The 25,000-nt window shown below is 36.3% G+C and overlaps 2 protein-coding genes across 6 annotated transcripts in view; both read right to left on the reverse strand.

Annotated features, from left to right (window-relative positions):
• The window catches only part of LOC122631106 (acetylcholine receptor subunit alpha-like), a 126,954-nt gene that overhangs the window by 45,738 nt on the left and 56,216 nt on the right, over window positions 1–25,000 (reverse strand). For 4 of the 5 annotated variants that reach the window (XM_043816381.1, XM_043816379.1, XM_043816382.1 and 1 more), the window contains one exon: window positions 9,593–9,773. In XM_043816381.1, coding sequence (XP_043672316.1) covers window positions 9,593–9,773 — 181 coding nt within the window. Of the gene's footprint in view, window positions 1–8,720; window positions 8,902–9,592; window positions 9,774–25,000 lie in introns of all 5 variants that reach the window. The other variant, XM_043816378.1, reaches the window with a different exon arrangement.
• Window positions 17,826–20,654, reverse strand: LOC122631112. The gene is made up of 4 exons (XM_043816394.1): window positions 19,997–20,654; window positions 19,634–19,716; window positions 19,025–19,446; window positions 17,826–18,115 (listed from the first exon to the last, which is right to left on the reverse strand). Exons 1-4 carry the CDS (start codon window positions 20,226–20,228, stop codon window positions 17,881–17,883), a joined length of 972 nt encoding a protein of 323 aa, XP_043672329.1. The 5' UTR covers window positions 20,229–20,654; the 3' UTR covers window positions 17,826–17,880.

A 25,000-nucleotide genomic window follows, 5' to 3' on the forward strand; every position in this document is an offset into this window, starting at 1 on the left:
TTGAAACAAATTTTTTTGCGAATTCTTTTTTATACGATTTAAGATATTTGCGAAGCTCTTAACGCGAATATCCCGCACGATTGCATTTGATTTCTACTATTTGATGCTTATACATATATATATATATATATATATATATATATATATATATATAGACACATACATCCACACGAATTCGTATAAAACCTTACACACCATTTCGTGCGATTAATCTCGCGAGAGAAAGTTTCGTTTCCGCAAAATATTGGACGTGCATATTTCATAGAACAACGCGTCGCGGACTCTGGACGTGCCGCATCACGAAAGCGCAACGGACCGTAGAAGCGAGAAATGTAATTCAACGTAATTTTTAACGTAAACCACGGTTATAAAACCATAAATAACGACGGCCTAGGCCAAAGGAAAAAGAACAGAAAAACAATCAAAAAAAAAAAAAAAAAAAATAGAAAAAAAAAGAAGAAGCAGAAAGAAAAAACAAAAAAGAAAACGAAAGAAATTCGGTGCCTATTCGGAGTAGTAGTAGTAGTATGGTATCGTTTCGAAAATTAAAAAGCAAAAAATGGATATGAAGGGGGGATGATATGGGGTAGGACGAGGGGAATGAGGAGAATGGTGAGAGGGTTGCTGTACAAAAGCTGAGCTCTGCGAACGTGTTTCGATGCGAAGAGGAGAGAACGAACACTAACTGGAGAAAAGTTCCAGTCAGTTATATACAGTACATTTTCATTTCGAACTCTTTTTGAATTTATAAAAGCAAAAACTTTTTTTTTTTTATTTTTTATTTTTTATTTTTTAATCTCTCGATGCTCCCCCTTCACAGCCCCGACACTTTCGTCTTTTTATCGTTATTATTATTTTGTTGTTGTGGTTGTGGTTGTTGATGTTATTATTTTATGTTTTGTTTCCTTTCTTCTTTTACTTTTTTTTTTTTTTTTTCTTTTATTATTTTTTCGAAAAAAATTCGTGCGAACGATCATAAGGTAAAAAGGGGCATACTCTCTTACACAGTCACACGCTCATTTACACACACATACACAGACGCACCTTCAATCTTCCTTTCTATAAACAGAAAAGCTTTCCTAGGGCGCTCAAAACACATACAATTAAATGCTCCCTAAATACGCGTAAAAACAACACATCGAGCTTGCAGTATTTGGCGCTGATACTATATATATATACTGCACAACGTATATATTTACATACACTGAACAATGATATACACATAGCTATATATATATATGTATGTATGTATGTATGTATGTATGTATGTATGTATGTATATATACTTAGGTTTCAATGCAGTCGCTGTATAACACGTATATATGTATGGATGCCGTAGTGTAGCCCGCAACGATGCGCTTCTGTTGTGCGTGCGTGCGTGTAACTTAGGATATATGTAAAATATATACATATATGTATGTATATACATATATATGTATACACATATATACATATATGTATATATGTATGAACTTGCGCGAAAGTGCACGTGCCAATGATATTCGTATGTATGAGTGTCACGAAATGCTTGTTTGAATGCATCGCATGTTTATGTATGTGTCTCTCTCTCTCTCACACACACACACTCTCTCTCTCTCTCTCTCTCTCTCTCTCTCTCTCTCTCTCTCTCTCTCTCTCTCTCTCTCTCTCTCTCTCTCCATTTGTGGTACATGTATTTGCGTTAGTGAAGGTGACAGTCGAGTGCAACCGAGCCGTAGTAAAATTTTCGTGGTTGTCTCTTTAACGTCTTACGTCGACGCCAACACATACGTATTCGCAGACTTTAATACCTCCTATTGTGAGCATAAAGATTAGATAATATTTGCATCTATTTACATGTAATGGTATACGTAAGTGTATATATACATATATATATATATATATACGAACTAGAGTATTGGTTGCACCCAACGTGTCATCCTTAAGCGACTATGCGACGAAAAAAGGAAAATAAAAAAAGAAAACATGAAGAAACAAGAAATAAGGGAGATAAAGAATAAGAAAAAGAAAAAGGAAAAGAATAAAAAATTTCTGCATTCTCAACGTAGATCTTAGAACGAGTTTTACGAAAGGAAAGGAAAGGAAAGAAATAAGAAAAAGCGAAACGACGACAAAACGTTCTCGACGCCACCATGGATTGAATAATAGTCGAGCCTCCTCCCATGGAAAAGGTATAAAATTGTGTCTCGTCGTGTACACCGATTTGGTCTGATTTTTTTTTCTTTTCTTTTTTTTTTTCATTTTTTTTCTTTTTTTCATTTTTTTCTTTTTTTCATTTTTTTTTTTTATCTTTTCATACACCTGAAAAATGATATTCGCTTAACCGGCAGCGTTAATTAAATATTAATATTAAATGCTTTACCTTTAACGAGATCATCATCGTCATCGTCATCATTATCATCATTATTATGATCTTCGCGTTAATCGGATCTATAAATTCGAGAGCAAATTAGTTCCGACACTTGAGATCCCTATTACTTAACGAGTTAATGTACCAGCTATAATCCAAAGTGCTAATCGAAATCACCGATCTATAAGATAAAGGAGGAGAAGAGAGAGAGAGAGAGAGAGAGAGAGGGGACAGACAGGGAGTGAGTGTGGGAGAGAGAGAGAGAAGAAGAAGGAGAGTTAAGGAAGACGTTGGCATTCTCAAAGATTAAGACGCAAGCCGTTAACCATCGTGTTTGAGAAAGGATCATTGACGAAATCCTATCAACCAAGGTTGAAAACTCGTTATCGCTCGTGGCAGCGCTATTGCTAAGCTTTCGTAAAAAAGGGAATAAAAAAAAAAAGAAGAAGGAAAATACGGGTCGAGTATCGATCGAATATTCGTTATTATCATAAAATATCAAAAAAGTCGAGCGTACCAGGGAAAATTTTCTTTATCGATTAATAACAAATTTTAATCGTCCATATTTAACGACTTATTTGTTTCTTTCTTTTTATCTTCTTTTTTATTTTTTCAGAAATTCATTGATAACCTTCTCTCAATCAAACGATCGGAAAAAAAAAAATCTCTATTCGTCGATCGATGAAGAAAAGTATCGACATCTTTTTTTCTAACGAATTCTAATATTATCCTTATTTCTATTTTAACGAAGAGGAAAAAAATAATCGTAAATAGGGGACGATCGGTGTTGGTTTTATTAAAATTTTGTCGTAGGGTATCGAGTAAAGAATAAAAAAGGGAAAAGAATGGATCGGATCGAAATAGAGATCGCTTCGTCGATTCACTTATAATAAGAAAGCCCGATCGAGTAAAACGAAATGAAATTCCTGTTCTAAGGTGATATACCTAATACTTACTCCATAGACATAGGCGTACATCCCCTTTAAGAGGCCCTTAGGGGAAAGTATAGTGCTCTCGCGGCTTTAACACCAGTACCAACGAACGGCAAGTCGCTGACTCGTTGAGTGGCTCATGTCAACGTGACCGGGTCAGAGAACGGACCGATATTTGTTGGGACACGCGACGCGGACTACGAATACGACGTTGACTGCTGCTAGCTGTGTCTGGTTTGTTTGTTGGTTATGGTTTCCTTTTTCTTTCTTTTTCTTCTTCTATATTCTTGTTCTTTGTAATTTTCTACGCATAATCTCTCTTCTAGAAGCATCCTCTATAATACCGATTATTCTTTAACGTAAGATTTTCGAATCGATAGAATGCTTCGAAAACAATTGGATATAATTATTATTTTAATATACTTTGACGATTTACATGAGCTTTCTCAAAGGATAAACAGTGTCGAGCAAAGTGTTGGACATAATCGTTATCCAATTTGGAATGTTTATCTCTAGCAAAATAAAAGGAAGAGGAGGAAGAAGAAGAAGAAGAAGTGGACGAAGGAAGGGCTACTTCCCTTTCTAAAGCTCGTTTCTCTCGAAACCGGCTCGAGGCATTATCCTTTAACTCAATTCTCTTGAAAGCACGAGGGCTAAAGACGAGGGTGTGGGGGGAGGAATGAGGGAGGAGGAGGAGGAGGAGGAGGAGGAGGAGGATACGGCGAGGAGAAAGAGACGAGAGGGGTAAGTGCGAGGAACGGGACGGATAAAGGAGAAGTTCGTAACCGACAGGAGAGTTCATATTAACGAGTGCGCACGTAATCCGGAAGGGTATCGATCGAGAAACTCGAAGCCAAATTTCCTTACAACTTCGAGAAATGTCAGGAGTGGCTTTGCCTTTGTCGGTGTGTTTTTGTCAGTGTGCGTTCGACCGTTCGTAGGAGTGTATGCGTGGTCGATGCGTAGTACGTACGTGTGTTTCAGTTCGAACGAACGATTCGTCTTATCGATTTTAACGAACGATATTCACAAACGATGAAAAGTGAATTGAGGCAGAGAAAAAGCGAGAAAATACTCGAGGAAATGTTTTTTCGAATCGTTGAGAAGAGAGGAAAAAAATATGTATAATACGTATATATCGATCATTTTAAATAATGTTGCATTTCTAAGAGGAGTAGTAATAAGAAAAAGGAAAAGAATATTGCAATATGGCGAAGCGTGATTGGGTGGAAGGCAATTTGTATTCATACATTCTGTATTAGTAATAGTAGTAGTAGGTAGGTTGGTAGGTAGATAGGTAGGTAGGTAGGTAGGTAGGTAGAAGCACGGCACAACACACGAGGGTGCCGCGATTGGCATAGATTTTATTACTCGATGAATCGATACATATACATGAGTCGAGACGGTATTCAACGACTGTGTAGCTAGGACTGACGTACAGACGTTATCGATCGATTCGATCCTACTAGGTTGCTCTCGTCTACCACCGGTTTCCAATAGCCCTTTTCACGCCTACGTTCGTGACGTTCGTGCGTTCATTCTCGTCGTAGTCGTAGTCGTAGTCATCGTCATAGTTGCTGTAGTAGTCGTAGTCGTCGTCGTCGTTCTCGTCGTCGTCCTCGTCGTCGTCGTCCTTTATCCTTCTCGAGGACGATCGAGTACGTTCGATAAGAGCTCGCGTTCGAACTTGTTTGAAGGACGATTATAAAGTCGACGAGAAATTTTCGAAGGTAAAACGTTCTACATTTCCCTGACTATATCATCTTTATCGAGCCGTCATCATTGACGTTTCGTCGTGACAAGGGCGGTTTAGCAACCGATTTTGCAACTACTTTCGAATCTAGACGCGTAACCGACCGACGACAATTATTCTCGTGCGTTGAGCTCTCCCAAAGGGGGAAAAAGGATGGGGGGAATTGAGGAGAGGAAGGGAAGAGAGGGGAAATTGGAGAGGATCAGACTGTCGCTCGCTAAATTTAATAGAAAACTCCCGGCGCGAAAAGCCGAAATTCGAGGGACGTTCTCTCGCTCCCGTGTCGGCTCTCTCTCTCTCTCTTTCTCCTTCTCTCTCTCTCTCTCTCTCTCTTTCTCTCTCTCTCTCTCTCTCTCTCTCTCTCTCTGTCTCGATGCTTACAAAAGCTGCTGCTACGAGCTTTAGCCTGGTACGAAGAGATACGCGTTGGAATAAGCGCATAGAATTCTCCTACACGCTATGTACTATGTGCACCGAAATATCGATCTCTCTCTCTCTCTCTCTCTCTCTCTCTCTCTCTCTCTCTCTCTCTCTGTCTTTTTCTCTCCCTTCTCTCTCTCTCATACACACACACACGCATACATTCTCTCTCTCATTCTCTCTCCCTCTTCCCACCTTTCTATCTTTATTGCAGCAACTAAACTTGTGCGTGTAAGGTTGCTGCCATAAGTGGAATCGTCGGGGAACGTAGACGGAATGTGCTTTAAAAGGTCAGCTACGCGTTTGTCGCTTATCTCTCTGCGACCAATACTATAACAGTACTTTCTAAGAGAGAGAGAGAGAGAGAGAGAGAGAGAGAGAGAGAGAGAGAGAGAGAGAGAGAGAATTTGTTTTAAGATAATTTTGTCGTCATTGACATTCGCGATTGCAATTTACAAAATTTCTCTCTCTCTCTCTTTATCAATCTATCTATCTATTTCTATCTCTATCTCTTTTTTTTCCTTCCTAATTCTATCTCACAGTTAGGAAACAATGGAAAGAAAAATGTGTGAGCAGTACGTGTGCGAGCTGGTCGACGAAGCGAAGGTTAATGTTAGCTTTTACGTACGTACATAGATACCTACATACGTAGGTAAGTTAACAAAAGATGAAAAGTGAATTTGGAGGTATGAACTCGATGGAAAGTTGACGGTTAACTGTGTCAAGTCAGTGGAAGGTGTTGTTCCGGATGATCGATTCTTCGATTTAACCTTCGGAATGTCCACTCGTGCGATACTCCAGGGGCCGATGTTAAGTGGGTATCGAGTAGAAAATATAACGGAGAGAGTCCGAGAATATATAACTTCTCGAAATCCGAAGTTTATTCGTGGACGAGCAATGGAACCATCTCTTACTACTTCCTACGTTTCGATTCAATTCGTGTTCCAGGAATGAACGAAATTTTGAAAGAATATTTCAATCGTTTTTATGAAGACTTACTTTCCTCTCTCTCTCTCTCTCTCTGTCTGTCTGTCTGTCTGTCTCTCTATCTGTCTGTTTCTCTTTCTGTTGCTAGAAATATCTCCATCATCGCCGATAGATGGATAGATAGATGGATGGATAAACGGATAGGTAGATAACGTACGACTAATTGAAAACTGAATGTTCTAACGAAAAGCTCAATCCTCCTATACGAGTTGTCTCTCTTCGCGTTGCCACGCTTAATTGCTTGCTCAATGATTTATTCGTCAAGTAGTAACAGCTAGCTAGCTATCTACCTACCTACCTACCTACCTAGCTTACCATTGTATATAGGATTTATCAATAACGTGTAACGCGTAGCAAGATCGTAACACCTAATCGAGCAACGAACGAACCAAATCCCCACGTATGTATATATATATATATATATATATATATATACACATATATATGTATATACATATATATATATATATATATAGTTATCTTTCCACACGTGCAGTTCGGGCAAAGCCACTACTATCTAATTCATAGTCAAATTATATACGACTCTCGAAGGGTCATCGTTAGCAGGAACAAGGACAGAAGCAATGGCAGCAACAACAGCAGCAGTACTACCATCACCACCATCGTCGCTACCACCCCACCATCACTACCACCATCACCGCCAACAGAGATGGAATCCACGAGAACGAAGAGAATTTCACGTTGCGGTTGATGGAACAGAATTTCGTATAACCATTGAACACAACCGCTTCATATACATACATACACGGATACCCATTACCCTTTCCACCCCGATGATGTTCAATCTCATGTTTATCTAACGTGTATAGTTTGAAAAGGATAATATTTGGACCTTAGAAATATTCGAGATTTATTATATTACTTGAAATTTATCGACGTTTCTTCTTTCTTTCGTTTTTCTGCTTTTTGTTCCTTCCTTCTATTTTTTTTATTTTTGTTTGTTTGTTTGTTGTTGTTGTTTTTTTTTTCTTTTCTTTTCTTTTCTTTTCGTGATAAATTTTGTGTCGTTTTATGTGATATTATCGATACGAATTTCCGCGAAATTTTATACCTTTCCCTGGTGGTGCATCGAGTACACTCACTTTCTACGTATACGTATAATATATGTATATATATATATATATATTGTGTATATGTTTATATATATATATATATATATATATATATATATATATATATATTATACAGTTATGAAAAGAATGCAAAAAATGTCACGACCAAATTCAGTTCGATTGATTAATTTTGTTTCTCGATCGACGAGGACCTTCGACGCGTTAATTCGCTGCCATTAAAGCTTGCTTTTGTCGAGGCGAGGATCATACATTATTTTATTCTTTTAATCGTGAGTGTCGAGTGTTTCGTCGTTAAGAGTGTTAATATCCTTCCTTGCTACGTGTATTATATAATAAAATTTTTTTCGTCCACCGTCGAACGTAAATATATATATTATATTCACGCGGATATAACAGGACGCGTATAATTCGTGGCGAAACGAGGAACGAGACACGTACTAACACTGCTAACTATTATCGAAACAATGCGATAGAAAATTTATTAATCGATCCTCACGTGGACAAGAGGAATATTAATAAAACGTTTGCTGCGCAAAGGAAGGCAAAAAATCGTCTCGAGATCCACTATCGCGAAAGAATAGTGTAACTCTTAGGGATAAATCGATGGAAAAAGTAAAAAACGGAATTATCCAGACGGCCAATAAAATCACACCGCAAGTCCAACAATCATATATTATATATGTATATATACATATACATATATATATACATATACATAAGTATATGTAAACTATAATATATATATATATATATATATATATATATATATATATATATATATCGAAATCATAAGTCACACGAGTTACGGCCAAAGAGCAGCAGCATCGCACGAAATTACGATCCGTAATAATTATAAACAACGTGAAGAGAAGGCATTCTCAACGACTCAACGAAAAGGAGCAGGAAACGCTGAAAAAACTACGAGGAACAAAAAAAAAGAAGGAAACAATCAATCTGGAACACAATATATCTGCGTGTATACGCACACACATATATACACCCATACACATATATATATACATGTATATATACATATGCAGTGTACAATATGGTGTATAAGTATATATATATATATATTTCTATATCTGTGTTTATATATATATACACATGTATACACATATATCTCGAGCGAACAAAAGGTGGAACGAATCTGCGATCGTGCTGCCGCTGGAATATCGTGGCACCTTAAAACCGTCATAGGTCCAGGAGCCTAACTTCAAAACACAGGTCTGTACGTCGTACGGAAAGAACTCAACGTCGATGGAGCAGGAGGACTTATAAACAGCCGGCGGTTGCCAGACGACCAATCCTGAATAGTAGACCGTAGCCTTGGTCATCAGTGTCACCTCGTAGTTCCCGTCGGCGCTGGAATCACCGAAGAAACGTGCCGAGCGTGATCACGATCGGCTCTCGTGCGAGAAGAAGAAGAAGAAGAAGAAGAAGAAGAAGAAGAAGAAGAAGAAAATGAACAAGTAGATGATGATGGAAGAAAAAGAGAAAGTATATATAAAAAAAAAAAGAGAGAAAGAAAAAATATTATCTTCTTCTTTTTCTTTCGCACTGATTTCGTCTGCACGAACCGATCGTTCCATACTCCGCTAACAATCTATATAATCCGAAGATTAATATCTAAACGTATCTTATGATCTAATAGAAGCCGCGTGTTTACCGACTGAGAAATCGATCCTTTATTAGGTGGAAGAAAAAGAAAGGCTTGTGAAATTAAACGCTTAACTTCCTTTTCTATCCTCCCGTCAAAAGATTCGATCTCTCTCTCTCTATCTATATTTCGTTATGTTATGTTATTCTTATTCGTTGATAACTTACATTGCTCTCTGGAATTAACAGAGCAATATGGCGACGGGGCGTGCTTTCTTTCGCTAAAAATAGGGTTCTCGCTCGAGGGTTGTTTTTTTTTTTGTTCTTTTTGTTTTCTGGCGAGGGGTATGGGGCGCGGGGGCTGTGGGGCTTATTTACGGGGCGTGGGGGGTTGGTGTTGTTTTTTTGTCTTTTTTTTTTTTTTTTTTTGGCTTAACGGCTACCATGCGAGTGTTACCTTGAAGCCGTCATAGGTCCACGAACCGAACTTGAGGACGCAGGTCTGCTCGTCGAATGGGAAGTACTCCACGTCGATCTCGCAGGATGACTTATAAATGGCCGGGGGCTTCCACTCGACCAATCCTTGATGGTAGATGGTGGCCTTCGTGGCCAAGGTCACCTCGAAGTTGCCGTCCGCGCTGCGAGCGAGCACATTAGTGGTTCTGGGCGCTGCGGCGGTCGAGCTTACTTTGTACTTCCGATTCGATACCAAGCCGTCTTTTTTATTTTTTTATTTTTTATTTTTTGTATTTTGTTTTTGTTTTGTTTTATTTTTTGGTTCTTATTTTTTCGCTATTATTGTTATAATTTTTTTCTTTTTCTTTCCTTCTTTATTATTTTTATTTAAATTTTTCTTTGAATTCATTTATATATATACATGTGTGTATATATATATATATATGTATATGTGTATATACGTATTTTTTTCCTTTTATTATTATTATTATCGTCTTTATTATTATTTCTATTATTTTTATTATTATTAATATTGTTATTACATTAATTTTTCATTCCTTTCTCTCTCTCTCTTTCTCTCTTTCTCTCTTTCTAACACACACACACACACACACACACACACACACACACACACACACACACACACCATACCTTCACCCCTTGTGTGTTCTGTTTTCTTTTGCTTCGTAGTTCTTTCATTGAGTGTTCTCGAACAACAGAGCACACGCCACCCTTAACTTTTCTTCGATGTTACGCGCGTTTATCGAAGATTTTCGAATGAGATCATTCTTTTCGATTTTTTTTATATACGGCGGATAAGAATGTTTCTTTCTCTTTCTCTCCCTTTCTCTCTCTCTCTCTCTCTCTCTCTCTCTCTCTCTTTCTCTTTCTCTCTCGAATCGGTGAAAAGATTTACAAATTTACGATGTGAACAAATAACGAGCGATCGGAGTCGAGATGAAACATATTGATATAATAAATATATTATATATCATTCGCATTAAGGCTCTTGTTTCGATCGAAAGAAAAGAAAAAAAAAAAAGAAAAAAAAAACAACGACCCTTTAAACGATTGGAAAATTAATTTCATGTTAATCAAAGAGATTCGTTGTATCAATTCGTCGAATAATATTATTTATGTATCATATGTTTGTATATATACATATATAATTAATTTTTATATAATATAAATAGATATTAATATCCTCGCGATTAAAGTCTCGAATGGGAAGAAAATGAAGAGAAAATTTGGCTTGTTTTAACGACTTTAGAATTTCCTTAGAGGCAAGGCACTTTGGCAAGAGCATAGGGAATGTACATAACGGTTCATCAAATATTTACCATTTGCAAGCGCGTATTCGCTTAACACGTTTAATTCTCGCGGGTGAAATATCTGAGATTATGGTGCTTACGAGTGGTACGAATGTTTTGCGTTGTTGAATTTCAATCGTTAAAATTGTTAATCCAGGACTAATAATCGCGTAATTAAACGTACGAATACGTTGATGGATTTCGATCGAAAAGGGGATGAGTAATAGATGGAAGATGGGGGAGAACAATATAGGAGGAGAAGAGAAAAAAGGGAAAAGAAAAATAAATGATAATTATAAATTATTACCGATGAAAATTGATTGAAAAAAAAAAAAAATTTGATTGGAAAATTTATATATATATATATATATATATATATGCATATATGTGCGTAGATATATCGTTATTCTATTTCGAAATTGCAGATAACGTAGATTATTTATTTCGACGGGTTAAAATTTTACGTTTATCTATGTATGTATCTATCTATCTATATATATAGACATACAATATCGAGGAAAAGGAAGGCTCATGAAATAATCGACTAGTACGAAGTATCGAGAGAAATGAAATGAAAAATTGTTCTCCCTATCTGGTTCTCTCTCTCTCTCTCTCTCTCTCTCTCTCTCTCTCTCTTTCTGTTTTTTTTTTCAATCCATCTCGTTCTCTCCAAGCAACGAAGGTCTTCTATTATCGTTCGCGAAGGCCCGGTCCATCGATATTTCACTCGGGAATCGAAACAGTGGCATTATCGTCGTTCCGCGTCTACCACGTTTACCCTTTCCATTTCCGTTTTAGATGAAACAATGTGCTCGACAAAAGGAAAGTAGAAATCTGTCTATCGGTAAAAACAGAGTGAGAAGTTAACGAGTCTTTGTCTGATAATTTCTTTTTTTTTTTTTTTTATTTTTTCTTTTTTCTTTTCCCTTCCTTCTTTTCTTTTTAATTGGAATACATCAGACTTTCTTTTTTTTTGTCGGTAAATAATCGTCGAGATCGATTTTTATCGTATTTCTTATGTAAAATGCGAATAAAGATTTCTTCTTCTTTTTTTGTTTCTTTTTTTTTTTTTTGATTTTTATAGGATGAAAAATCTTTTTTTCTTTTTGAAAAATCGACCTTGTACGTATTTGTACTTTTTCCTTTAGAAGATATCGCCTTTAAAGCTTCGGAGCAATCGGAGATTAAAAAAGAAGGAAACTATTGGCAAGGAGTGGCGGATTCTCGTAGATCCCGCAAGTCGTTTTCATCAGCAGTCTGAACTTCAATTCCACTTAACCACCGAGACCCCACCCTTTTACCTCTTATCTTCCTCTTATTTCTATATCTCTTTCTTTCTATTCTTTTCTTTATTTCTTTCTTTTTTTTTTCCTCTCTCCGCCACCCTCCCAATCCCACTACCCAATCCCACTACCTTCGCATTACTTTAAACTTTTTTTCTTTTTCCCTTTTCTCGAAATGTTCAAAAATGTTAACCAGATATAATTGTCGGTAGAACGTAAAAACTGCAAATTATGCATATCCCTAATTAGCTGTTATCAGCGAGGACACGAAATAATAATTATACCGAGTTAATATGGTAATAGATTCAGAGGGAAGTAGCTCTTATTTCGTTTAATATTAATAATCGTGACTAATAGGAGAGGATAACAAGGATGGACAATCATTGTTAAATCCAATTGATTGGCACGGAGATTAAAACAATTTTGAACATTGGTTGTAGTTCTAGTTGGGATTATTGCAAAAGCTGATTATTTTGATCGATCCAGTACCTTGTTGCACATATATATATATATATATATATATATATATATATATATATATATGCACATACATACATACGTAGAGATCTACGTACGTTCGTGAAAATTGTATTTATGCGGCGTCTATGTAAGGCTAGATCGCAAAACTCGATAATATCGAGTTACTTTCGAAGAGAGGAGGCCAAGTCCCTTTCGTATTTTGAGAATCTTTCCTCCGCTAGAGAATATGGTTCGTAGAAGAAGAAAAATAATAGACAAAAGATACGAGAGAAAGTTCTCACGTAAATGGACAAAGTTCTCGTAATGATATTCTTACTTTATCCGACGCATCTTCCTAGATGGTCGGTGGTGGCTTGGTTTGGGTTTATCAAAGACGAAAGGTAATACTGCCAATCGAGATAAGAATTTAAGGTAGGGCAAGAAGATGAGAGAAAGAAGAAAAAGATGAAGAAGAAGAAAAGAAAAGAAAGAAAAAAGAAAAGAAATTGTCCAATTTGGATTTGAACATAGAGATGGATAATACGAGGGAAGAAATTCTTTTTTATACATTGTAACTTCGGAGAATCGAAATTTCGTCATCTTCGAAAGGTTTTCTATCGATAAGAAGGGACTCAATTTATAGAAGCACCATCTTCGAACAACGATACGACGTCTTACGATCGGTTCGAAGATTGGCTGTTTCACGCTTGTTCCCTAGAGAAAATAGACGAGTCGTAACCTTGGAACCTAAGAGAATTGGAAACTCCTAGCAGTTTTCTAGTAGATAGTATATCGTTCGAAATAGAGAAAATTAGAATCAGATATGTTTCTATATATACGAGCTACGTATGTGAAATTTCAGTAATCGATTGATAGAAACCTATGCTAATTAGGCGAAAAGCGATATATATATACATCAGGCGTAATTGGGAGAAGAGGATACGTGATCTCGTTTTGAATTCGTTTCGTATGTCAATGGGATTTCCATGGAACTTCATTATAACCTATGTAGGAGTAATTACGGTCGATTTTATTCGTAATGAATGTTTGTTCGTATTCGATTGAAAATTTAAAAAAAAAAAAGAAAAGAAAAGAAAAAAAAAGAAAAAGTAGAGAAAGGTAAAAAACAAGTAATAAAGAAAAAATAAAAAGAAAAGAAAAAAAAAAAAGAAAAATTGATTGGGACGAAAGGACAGAAGGGGTAGAAAGGGTTTGAAAAATTAAAAGTTCCCACGGCGCGTTTCACTAATTAAAGAAATTTTTTTTCCGATCGATGTAGAGAAGAAAAAAAAAAGAAAAAAAGAAGGAAAGGCGAAGAATGCGAAAGGAAATGCCGAAGAAATTCAATTGCAGCTCTCTTCTTTCTTTCTCTCACATTCTCCATTTCTCTCTCTGTCTCTCTCTTTCTCTCTCTCTCTCTCTCTCTCTCTCTTTCTCGATTTGCGATGTCATCGTGAGAGAGTACAGAATTTAAGCGAGGTCGTATACCTTTCTTTTTCTCTCTCTTTCCCTATCCCTATCTATCTATCTATCTATCTATCTATCTATCTCACTGCCCTTTCGAAGTGCGTCATTATTTAAAGTTCGGACTTTTTAAAAAAGCAATTAAATCGGCCTGTCATCCGCGGCCGTTGCCATTTGATAAACGAGCTTCGTGCTGGCGGAATCTCTGACTTTTTCTCTTGTGGAAATGCTTCCATTTTCTTCTTCTTTTTCTTTTTATTATATTTCTTTTTTATTTCCATTCTTTTTTTCTTTTTTCCTTTTTTTCTTTTTTTCGGACTGGAGAGGTATATAGGAAGGATGTCACTAAGATAGAAAGACGATTTGTACGGAGCTTACTTTAAATTATTTTTGTCTCTTTTTCTCTCTCTCTCTCTTTCTCTCCCTCTCTCTTTCTCTCTCTCTCTTTCTTTATCCCTGTCTCTTTCAGTATATATATATAGTATATTATAAATTCGTTCGCAAACCTCATTAGGATCGTTCCCGTTGTCGGAGTGTTCTTCATTAAAGTTCACCGCTCGACGTGGATAATAAAGCGAGACTAGAACTCTGTCCGAAGCAATTCTCCTAAGTTCAGTTATTTTTCACTTTCCTAGGAGATAAACGAGACAGCAAATTCCAGGCGGAGCTATCGGAAAATAAAACATTACGAAGGCGCATCGCGTTCTCAACGTACTATCTCTCTCTCTCTCTCTCTCTATGAATATATATATATATATATATATATATATATATATATGTTAGGTGTATATCATTCATGTTCGACGATTAACGCGAGTAAGTTCTTTTTATCGATGGAACAGCAATTTGTTCAATATGTTTCGTCTTAAATCGTCGTACTTTGTTTTTTGGTTAGAAACCATCGAATTTCTCCGAGTCCTTTTTATTTGATTACTGATTTATTTCTAATGATTTTTAAGTTTAACGATCTATTAAAAGAGAACGATCGAACGATGATTTATTCTTGATTTTTATTTTATATATATATATATATATATATATATATATATATATATTGATTTACGACGATCTCCCATGAAATTTTTTTTAGAAAATCGTATTGGTTCTCTATCGAAACATAGAAATATATAGGGTGAAATATATAAGGGTGAAATATATATATATATAGAGGGAGAGAGAAGAGGGGTGGGGCAGAATATGTTAGCGAACCGATTTAATTGGATTCTTTGAGTCATCGATTTAAATTTTTTCTCGATCAATGAGACTGAATATTTTTTTCCTATTCTCCTTCTCTCTCTCTCCCTCCCTCTCTCTCTTTCTCTCTCTCTCTCTCTCTCTCTCTCTCTCTCTCTCTCTCTCTCCCCCTCTCTGTCTTTCTCTTCTCATTCTCCTTCTCTCTTTTCCTCTTTTTCTCTCAAAGGAATCTCAAATTTTCTTCATAGAAATGCCATTGGGAATTTCTAAGAGTACTGCATTAAAAAAAAGAAAGAAGAAAAAAAAAGAAGAAAAGGGATGCCACAGCAACGTTAGTTTTACATTATAAAAAGAAAAAGGGCTTGAATTTTGGTATATTATAAGCCGACTTATGGAACAATATCGTAGGTATCTCCTTTTATCATCCCTTCCACGTGTGTATATTTGTCTGAATCATTTCGAAACGTATGTACAGTAGGTATATACTCTTAAGTAGAGTACCTACCTACCTACCTACCTACCTACCTACCTACCTACCCTACCAACCCTACCTACCTATCTACCTACACGGACGTTTTCACGGATCTCAAAGTACAACTAAAGGTAGGAAAGTTTTCGGGTTGGCATTCGGAAAGGCAAACTTCGCTCGCAGTTTACTGAGGCGTGCGAAAACCGACGCTTACGTTTCGAACGAAGAAAGAAAGAGATAGAAACGGTACTAGAGGGTTGGGAGAGAGAGAGGGAGAAGGAGAACAAGAAGAAACATAGAAAGAGAGAGAGACAGAGAGAGAGAGACGATAGTCAGGCGTGAAAAGTGGAAAGTAGAGGTCGGTTTAGAAGGGAAAAGAAAAGGAAGGCTTGAGAGGGAAAGAAGAAGTTGAGGTTTGAGTAGAAAGAGAAAGAAAAGCCGGTCTTTGGATATCTTGTTATCTCTCTCTCTCTTTTTCTTTTTTTCTTTATCTTTCTCTCTCTTTATTTCTTTCTTTCTTGCGAGCCAAGGTTACGTGCCGAAGAATTGCTTCGAGAGAGAACGACGCGATGGTGGGGGATAAAAAGGTGAGGGTGAAAAAAATGGAAAAGAAGAGCGACTGATTTAGCAGAGAAAGAGAGTGCACTCCCGGAGTAACCGCACAATGCCAGTCGATGTTACGTCGTCGTTGGGATATTTTCAGTTCTTTTCTTTTCCATCAGCGTCGACCTTCTTTCTTTTCGTGCTTTTCGCTCTGATACTCTATTTCTATCTTCCTATCTCCGTGTGTCGTATTTTATTTTATTTTATTTTATTTTATTTTATTTTGTTTTGTTTTGTTTTATCTTATTTTATTTTGTTTTCTTTTATCTATTTGTTCATTCATTCATTCATTCATTCATTTATTTCTTTTTCACTTTATAATAGTTAAGTACATTCGAAAAAAAATGAAAGCATGTACTTAAGCATGTAATGAACATCGTTATTTACTTATTTACGACAACGTACGACGGGGATGAAAAAAGAAGAAAAAAGAGAAAGCAAGGAGAGAAAGAAGAAAAAGAAAGGAAAAAAATTCTATGGTGGTTGTAGTAGCGTATTAACATTAACGACATTACTGTTCTCTCTCTGTCTTTCTCTCTCTCTCTCTCTCTCTCTTCTTTTCATTACGGGTTTTCTTTTTTCTTTTCTTTTTCTTTTTCTTTTTCTTTTTCTTTTTCTTTTTTTTTCATTTCGTTGAAAGAGTCAACGGCCGTTGGAAGGTCGGTTATTGAATCGGAACGTGCAGCCAGAGAATTCATATTCGTTGAATTCCTTCGTCGCCTCGACGACAGTCGCCTTATTTTCCTTTTCTCCCGTCACGCTATGGGGAAATAAAGGTCCTGAAAGAGCAGACGTATATCCTCGAGCCCTTTTATGAACTCCGCGCTAGGTCTCTCTCCGCCTCGTCTTCTTCTATCGGCTCGGCTGTTCGAGACGAACGAAAGAAATGCGAAGAGCGAAAGATGGATGGGTGAGTGGGTGGGTGGTTGGTTGCTTGCTTGGTTGGTAGATTCGGAGGGAGAAAGGTGGGTAAAGGGAGAGGGAGAGGGAGAGAGAGAGAGAGACAGAGACAGAGAGGGTGGTGTGACGGGTAAAAGAAGGAGGGTTGAAGCTTTAGCTTTGAAAGTCAATGGGAGCTTTTATAGCGTCATTCTTCTTTTCTATTCTAAAAGATAAACCGTATCTTAAGAAATAGCATTTGAACTCGCGAATGGATAGGAAATATGATTCATTTTCGTTAAAGGGACCAGTTAATCGATCGTAATGATATCGTCGGAACGATGATCAATGAAATCTAAGATAATAAATAAAATTGAAAGAAGAGAATGAAAAAGTAATGGTACACGAAGGATATTATATTTTCAATCGAAATTACAAAATCAATGTGCAAAAGGAGATATAAGAAAATTCGAAAGAAATAACGAAAGAAAGAAAAAGAAAAACATATATATGTGTATATATATATATATATATATATATATATATATATATATATCGAGAGATAAAGGAAAAAGAAAAAAAGAAAGGAAATATAAAAGAGAAAAGAAAAATGTTCAAAGTAGCTTGATTAGAGCGTTAAAATCGGTGTTCTCTTTCCAACGATCGGAAAAACGGCGGTAAAGTTGGTAGAAAATCGTAGATCGTTGGAAGGTTCCAGTATACCAACGATATGATGCGGTCTTTCCAAGTGAAATCTCGAAGCTCGATACATAGCGTCGTTGCATATGGCACTGTCGCTGAAACGTTGCGAACAAATCTGCGCCAACCATAGACCGTGATGCCTGTTCTCGATAATGAGCGATCTGCAAAAATATCGATTCGTCGGAGGAAATACGTATTCGTTGTAGAAAGGTTATATCGACAAATATATATATATATATATATATATATATATATATATTTTTCCCTTTCTTTTTTTCTTTCCTTCTTTCTTTTTTTTTTTCTCTCTGATAACGTCTCATAAAAATGTTTTTCGGTTTTTCCGTATCCAAGATCGAATTTCACATTTTTCGCCTAACATATCCGAGCCGTCTTTCTACGGAAATCCAAGACGGATTCGCGATACGTCAGCGGCCGAATATCATTGCAGATTCCGAACGCTTTCGAACCCTTTTCATTCGTCGGATATATTTCAATGACAAATGATATGAATAGTCAAAATGTAACGGAAAAGCGAGACTCATATACGATATCATTCTGATAGATATAGATTTCCTAAGCATATTATATATCTCGTAATAACGTAGACTATATTCTTAAGAAAAACGAATTGTCGTCTAAAAAGTAAGCTTCTCCCATCTTTCTCCAGTGTTCTGTTTTAAGAAAGTCCCTAAACGAGAGAGAGAGAAAGAGAGAGAGAGAGAGAGAGAGAGCTTTCTTTCTTTGACGATGCATTGTTGTAAGACATCGAAGAGCTTTTCTTTCCTTTCCCTCCTTTTCTTTTCTTTTCTATTCTATTCTATTCTATTCCTTTTCTTTTTTCATAGAATATGAAGCCGTCCTTCGGATTATATACATTTTAACGTAAAGTGCTCGAAGAGGTAGAAAAAACTAACTCTTTTTTTTATTGCGAAAAAAAAATAAAAGGAAATAAAAGGATGATAAGGGTTCGAAAAAAGAGATGGGAGGAAGAACGCGTAAGAAAAAAAAGAAAAAAAAAAAAAGGAAAAAGAAGAGTAAATTTTGGTGTTATCGAAAAAGAGCGATCTTACTTGGTTCGACAGAGAGATGACTGCTTTTCGACGTTGCTCGACAAGGTCTGCCACTTGGCACGTTGACGCGCACCACCATCCAAATTCTTTTCCTTACGACGTCCTATCACGAAACTCTCGTCGTTGCGATATCCATCCGCGTTCGACGTTCTCTTAGAGGATCGCTCAGAGCGTATAAAGTCGAGAGTATTTTCAAAAGCCTGAAGGGACTCGACGAAACCATCTTTGACTCTGTTCAATCCCGCGCAACAGTCTCTCTCAAGATCGTGAATCTTCTCCTTGTAAAATTTAGACATCGACAGGATCGACATTGAACGACAGGATCGCTCGAACGAGTCCAGTTCTTCTTTTAATCGGTCAACACGTCTTTGATATATCTTGCTATCGAGTAAACTCCCACAATTTCCTGTTGTGCAGCTATCCTAACGGATATATATGTATATATATATGTATAAATGTGTGTGTGTGTGTGTGTGTGTGTGTCGCGTGTATCGTGTATATATATTTTTTTCTTGTTATTGGGGTGTGGGTGGGGGTGGCGGTTTATCTAGGAGAGAAGACGAACTTTTGATTGATGGATGGCGAGAAGAATATTTCAACTGAACTCACGCCATTACCGTTCCTAAAGTGTAAAACTTCGAGAGGATATTTCGAAGACTGACCATCGTTACCACGATTATTCCGACGGAAGTCTACAAAAGAGAGAATTTTTTCTTTTTTTTTTTTTTGGGAGGGTGTTTTCTTCTTTTTTTTTTCACTTTTTTTTCTACGAAACTTAAAAAGAGCATTATCGTGAAAGAAGAAGAAGAAGAAGAAGAAGAAGAAGAAGAAGAAGAAGAAGAAGAAGAAGAGGAGGAGGAGTAGCGATGCTCGTTAACGAGAAAAAATGAAGAGATATAAATAAGTTTCGAGATAGAGAAAGAGAGAGAGAGAGAGAGAGAAACTTTTCTCGAGTGATTCGAAAATGCGTACCAACTTTGGCAAAAGGTTTACTGTCGTCCTCGAGGATAAATTTTTTTTTCATTTTACCAACTTCCAACCACTTAATCGTATTTATTTCTTTACTGAGATTTTCCCTTTCCTGACGAAGTGCCATTCGTAATTGTCGTAAAACTTGACGTAGCGCTGCGATCCGAGGTAACAAAGCGGCCGAATCTTTTAGGTTACGAATTATTACAGCTTCGTCCTCGCTCGTGTTCTCCATTTTTCTATAATTCTATTTTTGATAGGTCTCTTTGTTGGAATAATTCGAAACGAGGTATGTTAAAATGACCTCGTAAGTTTCGAAGGGACGCTTCAAATTTCGAATTTCTTTCATCCCTATTTTCTCTCTTACCGATATACTTTCACTTTATCAAAATAAAGCAATGACTTTTGACAGTTCGAGAATCGATATTTGTCATCATTTTCTCTCTCTCTCTCTCTCTCTCTCTCTCTCTCTCTCTCTCTCTCTCTCTCTTTATTATCGTGAAAGTAATCGCGATATTCGTATTACAAATTTTCAAGCTTCCTGCTTTATTTCAAAATGTTTACCGGACGACCTTATTACCGTGATAGGTATAATATCTATATACGTAGATAGATATATATATGTGTGTATATATGTATGTATGTATGTATGTATGTATGTATGTATGCATGTATGTATGTATATACATAGATGATATCGCAAATGAAGAAAATACGTTTACCAGACTGGCGGAATAAGCGCCGTATGTATAATATACATATATACGTAGGTAGATATTTTACATACACTTTTGTAAATATCATAACGCAGATTCTCTACGTCATGAATTTATCGCACGCGGCTTGTAATTACGAGGCGACTACGAAAACGTTCGCTCGTTCATTTTCCACGCTTGGGATGCGATCATCCCGTAAGTTCATCCCGAAAGAAAAAAAAAAACAAAGATAGACAGAGATAGATAGAGAGAAAGAGAAAGATAGAGAGACGTATATTTCGCGAAAAAAAATTATTTCCGTTTCGTTTCGAAAATTTACCAATTTAAAATTGGGATAACATTGTTGTTACTCTTTCGAAGAATCTATCCGTCGCCATTCGAAGAAAAAAAAAGAAAAAGAAATAGAAAGAAAATTTTATTTCATTTATCCGTTCTTCGTGGAAAAAAAAAATGATAGACAAAATGTTTTTAAAGACTGTAGACTTTATTACCACACATGGATTGTAATTCGTTAGTCGAAATAATACCGGTCAATTAAAACTACCGGTATTATTTCAATGTCCCTAGCATTAAATCAGAGTCGTTCCAGGACTGCCGCTCCTCCAGCCTCCATCGAAATTCCATTGATCCTCTTCATCACGGTTCCGACACGTACGTCATCCAATCAATAATTGCACCGCGTAATTCCTACTTGCCAATTGATTTCTGCTTCGAAGTACACATCCTATATACATATCTATGCATATATATATATATATATATGTACGTATGCGTGTGTGTCTGTGTGTGTGTGTATACATACATACATACGTATGTACATATATATATATGTACCTAAGTGTGCCTTTGAGCAATGTTCAGTACGTTGAAATAGTAAAAAATCTTTGTTCCTTTTACAAGAAGATGTTTCGTGTAAATAAAAACGAGAAAAAGAAATAAAAAGAAGAAATACTTTTCGATCGAAAAATATTTATATCCGAGGATCGAAAGTCAGATAAATAATCGTATGATATTTGAGAATTATTCTAAGCAAGTTGACGCGTTCGTTCCGAGCTAGAAAAGATAATAAACGTTTTAATTTGAAAACAGAATTGATATATATTACGTACATACATACATATGTATGTATATGTGTATATAGAACAACGCTTTAAGTTTTGGAAACTAATTTACCGGAGAAACGATGACAACGTTAAATCAATGTTCGTATTTATTTAAACGATCGAACTATATTATAGATCTTCGTGGATCTTCGTCGTTTACCTTTGCGTATCTACTTAAATACCTACCAACCTATCTACCAACCTACCTACCTACCAACCTACCTACCTACCTACCTACCTACCTACCTACTCACCACCTAGCTACCACCTACCTATCTAGCTATCTACTATCCAAAAGGGATCCCTACGATTTCTCTCAGAGATACACTGTAGTTTCGTCCTTGCTTCGCTTCGTATTCAGATTTCAGACCATTAAACGAGCCACCGAGCAACTGTTTACCCGTTCTCCGGGATATACTTCGAGGTAATTCGAGAGAAGGAATACGAGAAGAGGAAATAGGAGAAGAGAAGGGTAAAGGGGAAAGAGGAAGGAATGATAATGTACGTACGAAATCTAATCAAAGGATCCTAAAAATTTTTATTCAAACCTTTTTTATCTAGATCGAATCTTCTACATTGCACATATATACATATGTAAGTATGTATATATAGGATCTTTAAAAAGATTGAGCAGCAATCTTATTTTATTAACGAGTGCTACAAATGAAAAAAGTTCATACAAACTTACGTTCGAAAATGTTTTATTGAAAAGATATATTTTTCAAGATAATTATGATTTATAGTCGCGTTTATAAGAAATTCAAGGATTGTCGAACATTTTTTCTTTTCTTTTTTTTTTTTTCGTATTATAATTCTCTTTTTTTTTTATGTATACGTATTATAATTCTTAATGATATTGTTTACAAAAGATGAACTTTAGGAATGTATTCAAAATGCAGTTAATATTATTTCCGATACGGTTGGAATATTTAAAAGAGTTCGGCGATCATTGCATTGATTCGACGAATAATGGAAGGCTGCATTCTGGCAGAGGGAGGAATTTTCGAACATTTTTTATAATTGCCATAATAAATCAGAAATATTATTAAAAGCATATATCTTTTCAATAAAGTATATTCGAGCGAAAGTTTGTACGAGCGTAAGTTTTTTCATTCGTTTGACCTAAGTAACTAAGTAATACGTGGTATAAGTTTGGTCCTAACCTTTTTGGATACCTTATATATATACACTCTATATATATATACGTATATCTATATGCTATATTCCCTTCGTTATCTATATTAGGATCGGTTTGATAGGTTATATTTTGATTTAGCAGGACATCTCAGAGATATTTACGATCTACTATCGCGTTTAACCGAGCCAAGGGAAAAATGTGGATGCTCTCTACCTAATGTCCCCTCGCTCCTCGTCCTTTCCATCATCCCTTCTACTCATCGTCCATATCTCCGAAAAACGATATTCCCGGAAACTAGCCAAGCAAGCTTTCGTTTCGACGTGCCGAAGAATATCGTGCCTCTTCTCCATCAAATATTTATGGAGAAACTTTTTATAGACGTAATAACGTTCAATGCCCTATCTGATATGCACCGTATCGTATTTGAAGTTCGACAGATAAGAAGAGAGTATGAGTGAGTGAGAGATAGCTTTCGGAATAATATACATTCCAATGTTGTACGATGTGCATTGGTATGAACGCATTTTATGCACTTCCCGATCAATGAAATTTCGCTCCCTTCTTCCTCTGCTATGCTATAACGGAAGAAAGATAGATAGATAGATAGATAGATAGATAGATAGATAGATAGATAGATAGATAGATAGATAGATAGATATGCCAAAATTACAGTGCATAATTTGCGCTCGTATAAACGTGAAACAATCTGAAACTCGTTAACGATTCTCTCTCTCTCTCTCTCCGAAACTTAACGATCCTCTATAGTTTACTATTTGTTCAAGTAAAACTTAGAGAAGCGCGTGATCGTTTTTGATTTAATTTCTGATAATAATAATTCCGATCGTAACGAACAGCAAGTGTCAACGAACTCTACTTTTTTTCTTCCATTTATTTATTCATTGATTGATTGATTGATTTATTTATTTTAGAGAAATACAGAAATAGAGAGCTACGTGTCGGTTGTGTTAATTAAGAATTTATTTTACGTTATTAGAAATAGGTAAAACGTCAATGTGGCTTCTGATCTCTTTAAAGTGCTTAATGGTTCGAGTTAATTGTTAGCACCGTCATTGTCGAGCCTAGTAGATTTCGATCCAACACCCTCGCATGAGTGCCTTTCCCTATCCACCCTATCATCCCCCTACCCTGCTATCAGCGTTCTCTCTAACACAGAGCCTCCTCAGACCAAGATGTTTAATCGGGCAAGAGTGAACCCTCGAAGAAGGGTCGTTGCGAACGAAAAGGGAAAAGGGATAGAAAGAAGAAGTGAAAGAAAGTAAGTGTGAGTTGGTTCAGTCCGGAGTTTTCATCTCGGTAATGCATGCAAGAACTTTCCAAAGGTGTAATGAACGCTATTAACCGAAGTGGTTGTGGCCTTCGACTTTTCCGAGATGACGATGACTTCTATACGTCGACCTGCTGATATTAGAAATATTTCTCTATCTATATATGTACGTACGTGTATATGTATTTATATATTTTTTTTATATATATATATACACATACACGTATATTCGTACGCGTCTCGTTCCATGTATTTAGAACGAACTTTTTTTTATTACTCGAAAAGTATGGCCTCTCGCAGCTTAATTAAAAATGACGACTACGTCGTCTCCAAGAGCTATTTTCTTTTTTTCTTTCTTTCTTTCTTTCTTTCTTTCTTTCTTCTTCAGTTTTTAATTCTCTCTCTTTCTTTCCTTCCTCTTTCTTTTTTGCTTTTGTTAACATCAACCCACAGCCAATTAAATAGTTTAAGAAGTAGTACCTAGAAGAAATTATTGTTCCTCGTTTGGGGATTTTATAGCTCGTATAAAATTAAGTACGGTGGGATACTTGTTAACGTTAAATTCCCGGAAGGAGTTTTCTACTTCGGCAAAGTCGGTAGATAGAATAGAATAGGTCCGTCGTCTGTTCAGATCCTCTTCATCCACGGCAAGGAGCCTTTAGGAATCGGAGGTAGGAAGTTCTTGAAATAAAGCAAACCTTACTCGATTCCACGCGACGGTTTCTGTTCGTTAGAGCTCGCTCGTAGCTAGGTAGCTAGCTATTT

Source organism: Vespula pensylvanica, chromosome 8 (assembly GCF_014466175.1).
Source record: "Vespula pensylvanica isolate Volc-1 chromosome 8, ASM1446617v1, whole genome shotgun sequence".
Classification (NCBI taxonomy): Eukaryota; Metazoa; Arthropoda; class Insecta; order Hymenoptera; family Vespidae; genus Vespula; species Vespula pensylvanica.